The 16,235-nt window shown below is 35.9% G+C and overlaps 1 protein-coding gene across 1 annotated transcript; it reads left to right on the forward strand.

Annotated features, from left to right (window-relative positions):
- Window positions 1–2,020: 2,020 nt before the first annotated feature.
- LOC139114176 (tripartite motif-containing protein 2-like) lies at window positions 2,021–10,657 on the forward strand. The gene is made up of 4 exons (XM_070675758.1): window positions 2,021–2,172; window positions 3,585–4,723; window positions 6,533–6,835; window positions 8,525–10,657. Exons 2-4 carry the CDS (start codon window positions 3,610–3,612, stop codon window positions 9,334–9,336), a joined length of 2,229 nt encoding a protein of 742 aa, XP_070531859.1. The 5' UTR covers window positions 2,021–2,172; window positions 3,585–3,609; the 3' UTR covers window positions 9,337–10,657.
- The last annotated feature ends 5,578 nt before the right edge of the window (window positions 10,658–16,235 follow it).

A 16,235-nucleotide genomic window follows, 5' to 3' on the forward strand; every position in this document is an offset into this window, starting at 1 on the left:
TTTGAGTCATCGGCATAAAAATGATATTTACAACCATGACGAGCGACTACGTCGCCTAGGGGGGATGTGTAAACATTAAATAAAATTGGGCCAAGGACTGACCCTTGCGGTACACCTGTTTCCAGAGGATAATAGGGCGACTGGGTAGAATTTATGATTACCGCTTGTCTTCGATCGAAGAGATATGACTTAAACCACATCAAAGCATTATCAGTGACACCGAAACGATGGTGCAAACGCTTTAACAAAATTTCATGATTAACCGTATCAAAGGCGGCAGAAAGATCTAACATAACTAAAAATACATCCTGCTTAGAATCAAGTGCACATAAAATATCATTAGTGACCTTTAATAGAGCTGTTTCAGTAGAGTGACCTTGTTTATAAGCCGATTGTAAGGGTTCATCTAAAGAATTGGAGACAATATGAGCTTTAAGTCTACGAGCGACAATTCGTTCGAGAACCTTTGATAGGAATGGGAGATTTGAAATCGGGCGATAATTCTTAAGAGTGTTATGATCTAGTGAAGGTTTCTTCAGAAGAGGTTTTACGACTGCATCTTTGAAATCGGATGGTACAAAGCCAGACTGTAATGAGTTATTAAAAATATCTGTAATCAATGGTAAAAGAATAGTAAGGACATGCTTATCCTTCAGGATCCTGGTGGGAATAGGATCAAGACAGCAGGAGGATGAGGGTGATGAGCGAATAATCTCATCAACCTCATCAACAGTAGTGAGCTGAAATGAAGCCAGGCGACACCCAGGTCCCGAAGCAAAAACAGGTGTACAAAACTGGATAGTAACATTACCAATCGTTGAAGCAATATCAAGGATGAGCGATTGTACACGGTTTATGAAGAACCGAGCAAACTGATCAGCCAGTTCAACAGAATCATTATAGTCAGGCAACGTGGATGAGTTTGAATGTTGTCCAAATAGACTGGTGACTATCTGGAAGAGCTTCTTCTGATCACCGGAGCAGTTTTCAACCAGGCCAGCAAAGTGACATTTTTTGGCGGTTTTAACCAATTGCACAACCTTTGTTCGAAGTTCTCTATAAATCTGACGATGAATTTCTAATTGTGACTTTCTCCAGGTTTTCTCAGCTTTCATCCTAGCTTTCCTCGCTTCGATGATTGAAGTCGTGATCCATGGGACAGTTTGGCGATTTGGAACAACTCGTATTCGCTGAGGAACATGATGGTCAAATGTGTCACGAATGATATATATATAGCTATATATTATATATTATCTCTACCATATATAGATACAGTATCTGTATAGTACACGCAGACATGTCACACAGACACACAGACACAGACACAGACACACTCAGACACACACAGACACACACAGACACATATATATATATATATATATTTTATATATATATATATATAAATATATATATATATATATATTTTATATATATATATATATATATATATATATATATATATATATATATATATATATATATGTATATATAATTTTGGTTAAAGGTAGCAAAACAAAAGTATATTAGGCAGTTACAAGTAGTGTAATTGACTTTGCAAAATGTCCCAATCATTTTCATAACTGGCAAATTTTAGCTGAAAGCCAGTTGTTTCTGCTGATTCCATTATATTTTGAACATCTTTGATATATTTCTTTTTTTGATATGATAAACAAGTGATTTATATCGACAACACATTCTAAGTATTCACTTTCTTATTCTTCAATCCAGTTATGCTCATCAACTTTTTTGACCTGAAGTACAGTTTCTCTTGCAAGTCATTGTGTCTCTCACAATCTTCCACTGTCAGATCGCAAAATAAGAGAAATAGAGTGTCAATATTTAAGGTTAATCAAATAGTCTGTCTTTGTCAACTGAATGTACACATTACCATGGCAGAATACAAGTTTTTTGTGCTTACGTTCATGTGTCAACATCTCTGCTTAAAATACAGCCAGCAGTAGAGGGTTGCTACCTTTGTTGCTGGGGAAGTTGTCATGAAAAGGCATGTTGTGTAAAGGTCAGTTATGGTCATACAGGGTATGACGATACGTGCACGTCCATTATATGCTAATAAGATTTTTTAGACGTCCAGTGGAAGATTAGGGAGTCGCTTGTACTGTTCCTTAACTTGGTTTTTTATACATAGGAGTTAGTTAAATACGAACAGTTCAGGTAAGTTTCAAAATGTACACTATATATTTCACCTCCAAGGTGTGAGTTTTGAGTGTGTTTCACTGAAGGTAGAGAAATGTGTGGTCTTTGAAGGTCACCTATAGTATGGGAGGACAGTGTGCATTTGACGCCATATTAAAGGGACAAAGTCTGCCATTTATCATGAATTTTGTTTGATACGAGATACTACCTATATTGTTCGACATGTTGAAAGATACTGAATGAATGGGTGACCATGCATATATTCGACCCCGGTTTTAGACAAATAAAATGAAACCATTGCGAAAATGAATTAATGGTCATGACCATTAATTCATTTTCGCGATGGTTTCATGTATCGTATCGGGTCGAATATATGCATGGTCACCCATTCATTCAGTATCTTTCAACATGTCAAACAATATGAGTAGTATCTCGTATCAAACAAAATTCATGATAAATGGCCGACTTTGCCCTTTAATTGTACGGTACGACATGCTTGTCTTCCTGGTGTTACTGGTTACAGCAACGTTCCACTTAAATATGTAAAAAAACTAATATCTGTATGTGTATTCTGCATTTGCAAGAGGCATAAATTCATTTGAACAGACATTCCACAGGTTGACATATACATTCAAGCAGTGTTCACTGTTATGTGGAACGACACACCAACGCACCATACCAGTCACATTCGCATAAAGAAATTGCTAGAATACTGAACATGATTAAGATTTCCAAAATATCTTGAACTGAAGTTGTGTTATTGGCCAGGGTTGGACAAAACTTACAGGATTATGCTTTGAAGCACAGATATCGGTAGCAAACTATACTGGGATGTAGGTTATAATGTAGATTTTGTTATGCATAAAGTTACCAGGAAACAAATTGCTAAAAGAATAAATAGAGCTGACCTAAATGCACACCATAGAAACATTTGGCTACACTTAAAGGGATGCAGAACATTTTCGCTACAAGTGGCAAAAATTAAAGTACAGGCGGTTACAGGTGGTATGTCTGCACATAGAGTTTGTGCAAAATGTCCTTATCTTTTACTAACACTAAATTTTCACAGCCGGCAGATTTTAGCTGATAGTCGGTTGTTTTTGCCGGCTGCCGGCTATTTTCTCCATCCCTGGCTTAAGAAGATGTTCAACATACATGTATCTTAAAAGTTCAAAAGCACACGATGTGGGTAACTGAACTACTGCGGCATCTCAGATACTGATTTCAGTTGATAGGAATACAAGTACAAGTACCAGGAAAACTCTTGTACCATAAACATGAAAAAGGCTGAATGCATGACATGCTGATAGAGAAATGTTTACCTGTAGCATGAAACTTGTTCAACAACATGAACTGTAATATATTCTAAAGATATTTGCAACATAATTTACAGGATTTTACATGAATAATTTTTGTTGTATTATTTTCAGTGAACATCTTTGACCAAATATAGTCATGGCTTCATCGTTAGACTCCAGAGAAAAACTGCTGACTGACATTGATGACAAGGTATTGCTGTGTGCAATTTGTATGGAGCGTTTCAAGTCACCGAAAATACTGCCTTGTCATCACACATTTTGTGAGCATTGCCTCACAAAATGGGTCAAAGCAAACAATGGTCAGCTGATATGTCCAACCTGCAAGAATCAATGGCCTTTACCCTCTGGAGGGGTACCGGCTATCACCAGTAATCGATTTATGAATGACCTTATGGAGGTTATCAGCAGCAACGCCAGTTCTGAAAGCATAGCTGATTCGGTGTGTGAAGGATGTAAGAAATCGGCCATGTACTGGTGTGGTGACTGTGGTGGACAATTGTACTGCAATGTATGCATACAAACTCATAAAGTAGTGAGAGTCTTGCAAGATCACGAACCAATGACAATTGCAGAATACAAAGAGAAGATGTCAACACAGCACTTCAGAATGACTCAGCCAAGATTATGTGATAATCACCGTAGTACTAAATTAGAATTCTACTGTGATACCTGTCAAGTACCAATATGTCATAAATGTACAGTCGTCGACCATCCATCACGAAGTCACGAGATGTTGTCACTAGAGTCAGCACTGGAGAAGTATATGCCAGATATGAAAGCATACACACTGAAAATTGCTCAGAAAATTAGTGATTTAAAACTAAGAAAGAACAGAGCATTTGGTGTTCGACAAGACCTGGATCTCAACAGGTCTACAGTTGAACAACAAATTGATACGCTGTGTGAAAAATTAATTGATGAAATTAAAAAGCAACAAATGAAAATGCTAGGTCAAGTTGATGATATCTATAAACCAAAGTGTAAACAAAGTGATGCCAATATAGAACTTCTGGAACACAAAATTGCCAGTGCAGAAAGTATGCTTTCATATCTGAACCATCTCTTGACTTTTGGTGGAGCTGTGGACATCATGACGGCACAAAAACAGATGAAAGCTCAAAAGCAGCACTATGATGATCTAACCAATGTACCCTGTGGTGACATTGACAGTGACCTGGTTTTCACAGAAAATCCCGACTGTTTACAGATTGATCTTGGTGTTGTCAGAGGAAATCATCTGACCAAGCAAGGTATGTTTCTACCAGTAAACTTTAAGGTAATTTTGAAACTATTTGGAGAAGTCATCCTGTATTTGATGTTGAGCTGTGTGTTGGTTTCAAACCAGTCATGGAAACTTTTTGAATGAAAATGTGTAGGTTTAGTTCGTTGTCTTAAAAGCAAACTTTCTACCTGAAAGGAGATTGTCATAGATATGCCACCTATAGTTCCTAACTTCAATATTGTTCCTGATGTAGAAAGAATTGTGATACAATTTTAACTTGTTCTCACAAATCTGTTAGGGAATTCAGCTATGTCTATATCATGTACAACATAGGCTGTAGCAGCCCTTGTCATGTATATCATTGACAGATGCCAGAGTTCAGGTGACTTTCTGGCCTACAGTATACAATGTAACTCATAACATCCAGCTCTGTCTCACCAATGTTAACTGTACACTTATGCCATCCAGTGATACTTTTAACAACACCAAACAGTTGGGAGAATGTGAAAATGCAATCTATCATACATGTCATACATGTAAAATAACCGTAATCATACCAATCCATAATTCAATGGCATTAGGTAAGAATTCGTAACACAATAGTTGTAAACATAGACACAAACAGCACAGAACAGACAGTAAATAGACGGTACACAAACAAAGTCATATTCATGAAAGAAAGATATATGGACCTCTGGCCAGAAGACCAAGAAGTGATGTAGGTAATAATCTATTGGATTGTCTGCAGAAAATGTCTAATCTAATATATGTATGTTGTTCAAGCACATAGCATGGTAAAACTACATTGGTTGGCCCCCTTAGGGGTGAACCATTTGATTTTTTGGGGGATGGATCGATAGACGGAGGTGGTTATGGTAGCATTTTTTTCTATCACTATGACAGTTAATACTGCATCAATTTTTTTTTAATTTGTGGAAATAATGATCAGCCCCCCCCCCCCTGCAATTTGTAGAATGCACAACATGATTATACCTTCATGTCACTGGTTAACATTATGTTGTACTGCATTAAAAAAATTTGCAGTGTTCTAAGTAGCTATATGTATCAATTTACTATTCTTGTTTTTGTTATTTCAATTTTCTTTACAAAAGACAAATTTTAGAACAGCCAGGAAACACATACTTGTACAGAACTTATTGTTGTTCCTGTATTTCAATGTCTTTAAAAAAAAGTTGTTTGTTTGTATTACAAGTCCTTTGTCCTTTTTTTGAATCGATGATGTGTTTTTAGTTTTTCACAATTACAGGACAATTCACAGTTAACCAACACATTTTAATACTCATACTGTAATGATTTATATTACTATGTAAACCTTGGAATATGTTTTCCAGAGTGTCATTGCAGCAAAAATATTGAGTGCAATGAGTTTTGGCTAAACTATTGTCATGTGTTTATATCATAAATGCTTATAAATCATATTAGCCACACACATCTTCAGAAAATGTAAGAATTTAGGATTTTACACATTTTGCCATAATTTTGAACACTACAGCTATTATTGTTCAACTAATCTGGTCCAGTACTATATTTGAAATGCGTAAGATAATATCATTCTTGGTAATTTGAGCTGAGTAAATGCTTTTCAAGTTACTGCACTCCCAACAATTCAGAATAAAGAAATCTGACATTTGTTCTCGTATTGAGCGCTTTCTTTCCCTAGGTATCACCAGATTTTAGTCAAAAGCTTTTGTATTATATTATGCATGATATTATTGCCACAGGTGAGAGTGGTTCAATAAGCATAATTCAATATGATATTGCAGAGTTCTAAAAAGCACCTAAAAACTACCCATCTATTGCTTTACTATGTGTGCAGGTATAGCAATAAAATCTAAATTGGGAAGTAAAAATGGAGATAGGATGGAGACAGTCACTCGCAATCAACTCCAGGTGAAGAGGGAAGAGGGAAGTGTGACTAAACAGACTGGTAACACTGGACCTGAAGTGATTGGAGGACGTGAACTTTGTGTTGAAAAGAAAGAAACACAGCCTTCTGAGCCACTTGTAGTAAAAGCCAAACAACATCAGCCAACAAAAGAAGTCCAGCAATCAAAGAGAGAAACAAAGGCTACTAAAACCAAGCAGTCAAATCTGCCATGTGTGTTTGCAGATTCACCAGGTAAGTGTACCGGATGAAGTTAACAATTATTCAGTACAAGAGTAGACCTGACTTTTGATACTTTGACTGGATTTTTGACATATGGCAATCGGTAGGGGAAAGGTGAATGTTTGGTTCTGGTTCTGGGATTTATAAAGGCAAAATTAATCCGACTAAAAGGAATAAACATTTTTCACTTAATATCATGCACTGAACTTGTTTACAGTGCTATAATGCGGTAAGTTACAGTTGTTGTTGTGTAAAGTGTATGTATTCTATAATATAAGTTGACAGCACCACTACTATGTAGAGAGAGAGGACCCAGCTGGAAATTATTGAAACAGATTGGTTTTTTAAGTTAAGCCAGGCAGGTAGGTTGGATACTCATTTTAAGTGTTACAAGAGAGATATGAGGAAAATTTTATTTTAAACTGAAATCTACAAGTGTTGCCATGGAAACATTGCCTTCCTTTATTGAATGAATGTAAACAGAATTCATGAAGTTTAAGGCATCTGTTCCAGAACTAATGGGTTCTAGATGAGAACAATGGTAAATCTTTCTTTATCAAAGTTAGTTTTGTGAATTATCAATGCATATTGTTGCCATGATAAATGGACATTAAAATATCAAAATAACAAAAAATGTCAAGGTTGTAATTGACCCTGTTAAATTGCCATTATGCAGCAGCTTGATTTATATTAATATCTATTCTCAATTATAAGCTACACTAGCAAAGACAGCTTATTGTCATGGCATTTATATGAATTTCATTACCTTTATTTATTTTTGACCTTTGACCTCTTTGACCTTGCCGCCAACTGGACAAAGGTTAAATCTAGGACAAAAGTTAAAGAACCAAACAGGTATATCTATTTTCAACTTAAAAGCTACATTAGCAGAGACAGTTGTTTATTTGCTTTTGACCTTTGACCTTGTGGTCAACTGGACAAAATCAAGGACAATAGTTTAATGACCAATTAGGTTTAGCCTTCCATAAGACATTCAGAGATATGCATCCATAGTATGTGTCTTGCAATATAATCTTGATATGAATTTACTTGAAAGGATAACATTTCTTACATTCTGATAAAAGATAATTGTCACAAATGCAAATTGGTATCGTTGCCATGGTAAAAGGACAGTAAAATATGGAATAGCAAAAGTCCAGTAAAGTTTAGGATTTACTTTGTTGGATTTGTCATATTGATGAACTTTGATTTACATCAATATCACTGTTTATAATTCCAAACCATCAGCAAACACAGCTTATTAATTCAACAACTGCTTTGTCAGTTTTAACCTTTGACCTCTTTGACACTGTGGTCAATGGGAGAAATTTAAGTCTGACTGGTCAAGGTCCTAATTCCAGACAGATAATCAAACAGGTTTAGCCTTCCACAAAAACATCAAACACATTTATCCATAGTACATGCACTCTGCAAATATGGCATTTGTTTTCAGTCTAGCATGATGAAAAGTAAGTTTTAAGAACAGAAATATACATTGTTGCCATGGTAAAAGGACACTAAAATACGGAATTACAAAATTTGTAGAATTGAGTATTTACCTTGATGAATTGTCATTTTGATGCACTTTGAACTGTGTTGATATCTATTCTCACTTTCAAGGGGTGTTTGTGAGAACAGTTTGTTACGCTGCAAATGCATTGCACTCTGCTGACGTGCTTGTTTTAACCTTTGACCTTACAGGTGGCTGGTCAAAATTCAAACTGAAGGGTCAATGTCCTAGTCCAGGACAGAAGTTCAACGATCCGTGTGGTTTAACATTTCACAATGACCGACTTTTGGTGTGTGACAAAGGCAACAACGTAGTTCAGATACTGAACCAAGACTACACATGTGAAAAGGTGCTGGGAAGTTTCAGTGATCAGTTTGCCAAACCATTCAAGCCACGGTCCATAGCAGTCTCTCAGGACAACTACTTCTACATACTTGATGACAATAATTTGCAAATTATTGTTTGTGATCAAAATAATAAAGTTATAAGAATAATTACTTTACCTGGAGACACAAATCCCTGGTGCATAGCTCTCTTGAAAGGGTTTGTGTTGGTCACCGATGCTAAAGGCCATAGGTTACTCAAGTACACCACGAATGGTCAATATGTTGGGGAGATTGGTAGTCGAGGTCATGGCTGTACAGAATTCAAGTACCCCTACTTTGTCGCTGTCAACAGTAGGGATGTCATCATGGTGTCTGACTGTAACAATCACTGCATCAAGTGTTTTGATGCTGATTTCAATTTCCTGTACCAATACGGTGTGTACGGTCACGGCGATAGTCAGCTGGACCTCCCACACAGCATTGCCTTTGATGGCGCTGACAATGTCTATGTTTGTGATTACTACAATGATAGGATTTCGATGTGGAGTGGAGATGGGACGTGGAAATATCATCTATTCCAAGGTGAAGGGATCTGGCCCTGGTACATTTCAGTCAGCCGAGACAGAATCTATGTTAGAGGCTGGAATGACAAATACATTACAGTATTTTCTCAATAGACAGAAACACCAAGATGATGTGTATGTCTGCATTTCATCAAAATATTGCATTTCTGTCAAAAACTTTTGGCGCGATGCAATTTTCTGATTATCACTCAAGCGTGACAACGAACGAATCGCACCGTTGACATCATTTTACGTTCCGAAAACCCTCTATTTCTCACGTTTAGAAAGATAGTTTTTGCAAAATATTATTCTATGTTGATGTCGCCTCATGTCTAGAGAAGATATAAGCCCAAATGATGTTGTTTTCTAATAATTTTCACTCAGAAAATTTAGGAGCTTTGACAAGGGGGTGCTTCACAATTTGTTTCCTTATTTGACATACAAGGCCCTAGGCGCAGTGTGATGCAGTTCTGTGAACAGATGTAATTAAGTTGAGAGGATAACATTTTGTAGACAAAATACTGAATGAATGCTGTATATTGGTGACAGTCGCTTCACCCCTGGGGTACAAATATACCATGGGTGAGGTATTTTCAACTATTGAAAGATACAAATATGTATAATGTTGACCAATGCAATTTTCCGATTATCGCTCAAGCGTGAAGACGAACGAATTGTTACAGATCCTATCTCATCCTAACTCAAATACACTTGGGCAAATCAACAATTGTGCGTGCAAAATGGATTTTGAAAAAATACCTGTGCATCCGATTATGTCTCTTTTGATCTAGCATGGCAACATTTCCACTCAATAGTTATTGATTTTGTCATTATGAACGATATAAATGAGAGAACCAGCATCAGTCGATCCGACTCCATCTTGGTTTACCTGAGCATATGGCTAAACTCAAGGTCATGAGTATAATAGAGGGCGCTGGCCCATGCACCACGAGGACAAGAGCCAACAGCGTAGTGAGATGTGAGGTGACCTACGTGAAGATTTGAAGATTTAGATAACAATTTTCAACGTTTTAGAGAATTTCAGTGCGCAGTGCGCAATTTCAGTGAGTGTAGTTTAAACAATAGTGTAGATGTACGATTCAATTCCTGTCACAACATGTGAAACACGACCTGTTCACTTTTATTTGTAAATCGAAACTGTACTGAAGCTAGCTTTTACATGACATTTTTGTGAAATCGGTCTGAACAAAGTTTCGCCAATATTGAAATAAGGATAAAACTATCCGTCTAAACAACTCGAGAAATATGATTTTTTATTTTAGTAACTATCTTCAAGTCTAGTAAATTTGCTTTGAAATGTGATGTAGCCTTCAGAGGCTACAGTCAAATCGAATCGCTCTTTTGAAGTTGCAGTTGACTTTTTGTGGCAAGCAAGAAGCATTTTCTTATATATTAAAAGGTTTTAATATTTTTTAAAACACGCCAAATGCTCATTTCGTGTCGCGACTCGCCAGAATACGTCACCTGACGAGAAAATAGATACGTCTCGTCCCCACCCAATCAAAAAAAGTGACGTCAGAGGGCATTTTTTGAAAAGCTATTTCCCTAGGGAAATAGTTCTGACCAAATTTGGAAAAGTGCCCGGTCACGTGACTGTTGTGTCGTCTGTAGCTTTGTAACAATGGCGGGTGACTAGAAGGTGATGTGCGTCCAGGATAGGTGACGACACATTCTCTAAAACAGATTTTCGAACATTTTCCAACATTCCAGCAGCGTAGGAATTCGGATACTTTTCCATCGGATTCGAACCCACAACATACGGCAACTTGAACAGCTCATCGACGGAAAAGATTAAAGTGCAACTAATGATGTCGGTAGGTATGTTTAGAATATTTTTTGAAAGAAAGTGGTACCACGTACAACTGAAACCGCTGTGGAAACATCGCCAAGTGAACTTGTCACAGTGGATTATTGTGGTGCAAAATATCAAAACACATTAAAAACTATAAAACAATACAACATGAGCATGTGGTGTGTTATAAAACACCAATAGCCTTGTCTTTATTCGGGCTCTAGCGCTCGTCTGATACCCCTCGTGGCCGTGTGTTACCAGAAATACATCGCTAGCGCTATACCCCTCGGCCTACGGCCTCAGGGAATAGCGATGTGTTTCTGGTAACACACGGCCTCTCAGGGTAATCGACGAGTGCTATAGCCCTCATTACCAGGCAATAGGTGTCGATCGGAAAGATTCTAACACGCATGTCTCGCACCATACAATAGCATTATGTTGAGTGTTGGAAGTCTCTTTCGTTAGGCCACGGAATTCGGCGTGTATCTGCTTTTTATGAATAGCGCCCTCTCATGTTCAGTTACTACAGGTGCTTTGGATTCGAAGTTTATTTAGGCAGGATGCCTTAACAATAATATCATGCCTTTAATATGTTATCATTAAGCGTACTTCACAGCTTAGGAATATGATACAGTGGGAGTGAAAATGTAGAAGAAAACTGTATCATTATGGCTAGATATGATGAATACAACAGGTAATTTTAGAACTAAGTAAACGATAGCTAGTAAAGGGGTGATGGTTAGTTTCTACAGTTGTCCGTTTTTTTTTCAGTCTGTCTGCATTTATACCTTTGTCATTTTATTTCTAATAAAAATATTAGTCTAATGTTAGTTGTATATGCTTTACTTTCCTGTTATTTGTTTAATTTTTCAATTAAAGTGTTTTACAATTTACACTAACAGGATTCTCAGTGATGTCACAATCTTTAGGTCAAAGGTGATTTTGCCTGTGCGAGTGAAGATTTAAGTAAGTACAGACGTTTGAGAGGTTTTATCCTGGCAATTACCTTTTTGTATATTATCTCCATTACCTTATTATTGAGACTTGGTGATTAGCATTGTAGACTTTGCTTTTCATCACAAAATTTTATAACCAGTCTTTCTGGATTATATTTCTGAAGTATAAACTGTATATTTGCAAATAAAACCTTTGTACATTGATTTTCAGTTTGCTTTATTCACACCAAACATACATAACAATGAATGACCAGATTTAACGGCTGGTAGAATTTTCCTACATTTTGTATCTTTTGACTCCACGATAATTGGTACAGCATGCATTTGTGAATTAACATTGGTCATAGCTTCATTCCTGCAAGTTCTATAGCTTATCAAAGTTTTTCACTATTATTAATTATATTATAGCTTTGTCAATACCTGCAAATTTTGTGACGTTATCAACAAAGATTATTACTGAAAATTTATCCGATTAGCAAGCATTTGGGCCCAAATGTTTTCTACATCTACAAATTCACTAGCAATGCCAAAGCTCTAAAATATTAGCAATACAAAATGCATCCCCAACCGACCCATATCAGACTCCAACCCAACAAAATTTGCACTCCGTAATGTATCTGGCTTCGCCTCATACATTATGTCGGACAAAGATAGCTTTTGTCCATTATGGGCTGGGAAGAGAACATTATTGCTTAGGCCAAAAAAAAAATAGATTTGTTTCTGGTCATTGACATGTGGCAAAAGTGATGCGGCGCCATGATTTTTTTAAATTTGTTTTATTTTTGATAGACTTTGATACATTATTCCCTTTTTTCTATAGAGGAAAAATGAAAAACAGGAAAAAAAAAGAGTTGACGCACTCACTTTGAAGTGATGCGGGCGGTGACCAGAAACAAATCAATTTTATTTGGCCTTAATCATTTATTATCAGTACTATTAACTTTAGTGTTATATCAATATATAAAATGTCAGTTGGTTGTAAAATAAGAACTTATAACTGTGTTCTGGCTTACAGCTCTTCTGTTCTACTTCCAATATGCACAGCATTCATGTTTCTAATTTCTCTAGACAGTACAGCAATCAAACACAGCGCCCAACTTATGCATTGGTGACTGAGGTACGTAATATTTATAAGGATAGATTTAATGACCTTCAGAGATCTTTATTTCCATAATTTACCATGAGATTAGACATACAGGAAAAAAAGTTGAAAATAAGTAACTTTGTAATGGTCAGTGCCAACAGTGGGATACAAAAGGTCATTTGCATAACAATAGATGAATGACCGACCGACATTGTCAGACTGTATTGAGATCAGAAAAATGTTCGTAATGGAAGTGGTATGTGATTTTCTTACTTGTCCGAAAACGTTGGTAAAGGAGACTTTCTAATAGAAGCCGTGACCTAAATTAGAATTTTGTTTTGGTTCCTGCACACAAACATAAAGAGACCAGCCTTTTTCACCTAGCAGATAAGTTTTCCTTGTCATATAAATATGACAAAATGGGAGCTAACTAGGATATACATAAACAGAAACTTTCATTCTTCTGTTTGAGTAATTTTACATTTCTTTAATAAAAAAACAACTTATCATACATTCTGAAATCATACACTGCTGGAATGGCAGAAATTTTGAATTTCAACCATTGCTAGGTATGAGGTAATACGTTTTAGAAGCTAAATTTGTACAGTGTCAACCCCGATTTTTATTCTTGCTTTGTTAAGAGAATGGTTGAAAGCTGCACTACCTAAAGTTTTGAGCAAAAGTTTTTGTGTTCTAATTTCAGGCACATACAACCTTTAAACGTTTGACGTCGAAGGTTGAATTGTTGATTAAGTTACTGAATACAGTAAAAAGATAATGACAGGCAACACAATATACAAAGTACAATTAAGTTGCAAATCAATAATTTAGCAAAAAATATACATATTAACAATGATGGCCAAGATTTTCAATCTTTCAAATTTCTCCAACACACATAACTTGATTAAATCATTGAATTTCCTAACTTCAATATTCACGACAAAGTCAGCAAAATTAAAGAAAAAAATTTGGCATATCGATCTGAATTGCACAGTGGAAAGCCAGACTCATTAAAGCCAGACTCATTAAAAGATATTGCACTATATCCTCTCTCTGAATTTTCTTTCATGAAATGCACATAACGGAAAAATATTTTCAAAATCGAACTTCTCAGATTTTTTTTTGTTTGTCCAGATTATGTATAAAAACAGAGCAGAGCTCTATCATGTCCAAAACATTTTCGAAATTTTGTATATACACATATCCATTTGAAATTTTGCATGAATGTTATTTTATTAAAAAGTACGATATGAAAAAAAATACATACCACAGACATGTAACATGTGACAAAAGCAGTTTTTAAAAATTACCATTAAGTATGTTTGAAAGAAATTTCGGATACACTGTACTAATATGTGTTCATAACATACACATACATAAATATGATGATCTCTACAAAATGTCATTTTTTCCGATTGTTTCCATAGTGATAATGTTTTTGATAGTAAAGTTTACATAACACTTTTCACATCTATGTCACATGCTGACCCCTTCAATCTTTATGGTTTGAGCCAAAGGTAAACAAGGACAAGATAAACAAGGACCTCTACACTTCAAAGCAGGGAGGGGGTTTAGAGGGTTATCGAAAACACACTGATAAGGTTAATTTTCATGACACAGTCTCTAAATTAAATTGAATTCAATATTTATATTTGTACATTGAAACTATAATTGAACTAAAGAAGACAATTGCATGACAATATGACAATTCCCATTGTCTTTGGCATAATTATTTCATGGTTACTTATATTTCAATTTTAATCTCAGAAAGTATTTTATAGTATATATATATGTATATTTCACTTTTTTGATATGATAAAAATAAGTGATTATCTCTGACATGATCTAAGTCTTCTGTTTCTTATTCTTCAATCCAGTTATGCTCATCAACTCTTTGGACATGAAGTACGGTTTCTCTGGCGAACCATCGTGTCTCTCACAGTCCTCCACTGTCAGGGGGAAAGACATAAATAGAATGAGAATGTTTTAGGTTAACGTTATAATCATTAGTAAGTCTTTATTTACTTAATGCATCATAACAGCAGAAAACCAACTACCTACTTATTCCAGTATAACCCCTTGTATGCTTTTGTAAAAGCCCCTCCACTAGTTTTTAGAGTATTTTTTCAAAATGCTGTACAACTGTGTATAAGCCCCTACCCTGGTCTACCTCAAATATGGAAAGGCTGGTAAAGTAAAATGCATAATTACAGTAGGTAAAATTACTTATTAGATCAAAGAAACTTGTCAAAGGTGTTTAAATATTGTGACATTGAAGATCCCATGATGGTATTGTAAGGGAAAGACTACATGGCCCTATTAACAAATTATACAGTCCATCTTTGACCTCTGACATCGGTCATTCTTCATTTCTATCCACATCAACAAAGTCAGTTTCCATCCGCAAAACATACACTTCGTTTGTTTGAAGAGATTATCTTTTTATCTATGAAGAGTTTACCTGTGAATTTCACTGCTATATTATTGTTTCATAATATGCTGACCATTAATTCAATCATGATATAAAGTTCATTCTATGCTGTTATCGTTATTATTGCAACTTTACTTATTAGTTCATCATATAATTAAAGTGGAGTTTTACCAGCGTGCGGCACTTGACTCCCACTTTTGCACTTGCAGTACTGTGCGTCGTAAGTTAAGGCGGCGGAGGGGTCCTTACGAATACAAACCCGCATATTGACTTTTAAACTAAAACAGGACTCGAACTTCGCGAAGTCGATGAGTTTTGTCAGACTCTAAAAATTATGACTAATTTTTACAAATTTTCACGTCAGACGAATTGTGATCGCTGTAGAAAATTACTGGCCGCCATTTTTTTGTTTGTTTACATTGACGAGCACATAGAAAGCATCGACGATTGACGAAAAAAAGTTCCGACGCACCAAAATTGATGACAAAGACGTGGGTTGTTGTGACGTAGAACGACAAGAGAATAAATCCCGGTATTTTCTGTTCAGAGGTGACAAACTTGGACTGTGCATGTGATAACACTCTGTACATATCACCACTCTCTCTCTCTCTCTCTCTCTCTCTCTCTCTCTCTCTCTCTCTCTGTCTCTCTCTCTCTCTCTCTCTCTCTCTCTCTATATATATATATATATATATATATATATATTACAAGTAGTGTGTATGCAAATTG

Source organism: Ptychodera flava, chromosome 16 (genome assembly GCF_041260155.1).
Source record: "Ptychodera flava strain L36383 chromosome 16, AS_Pfla_20210202, whole genome shotgun sequence".
NCBI lineage: Eukaryota > Metazoa > Hemichordata > Enteropneusta > Ptychoderidae > Ptychodera > Ptychodera flava.

Coding starts and splice junctions, on each gene's coding strand:
- LOC139114176 (XM_070675758.1), top strand. CDS start 3,610: ATGGCTTCATCGTTAGACTCCAGAGAAAAACTGCTGACTGACATTGAT. Junction 4,724..6,532: donor AAATCATCTGACCAAGCAAG/GTATGTTTCTAC, acceptor CTATGTGTGCAG/GTATAGCAATAAAATCTAAA. Junction 6,836..8,524: donor TGTGTTTGCAGATTCACCAG/GTAAGTGTACCG, acceptor TTGACCTTACAG/GTGGCTGGTCAAAATTCAAA.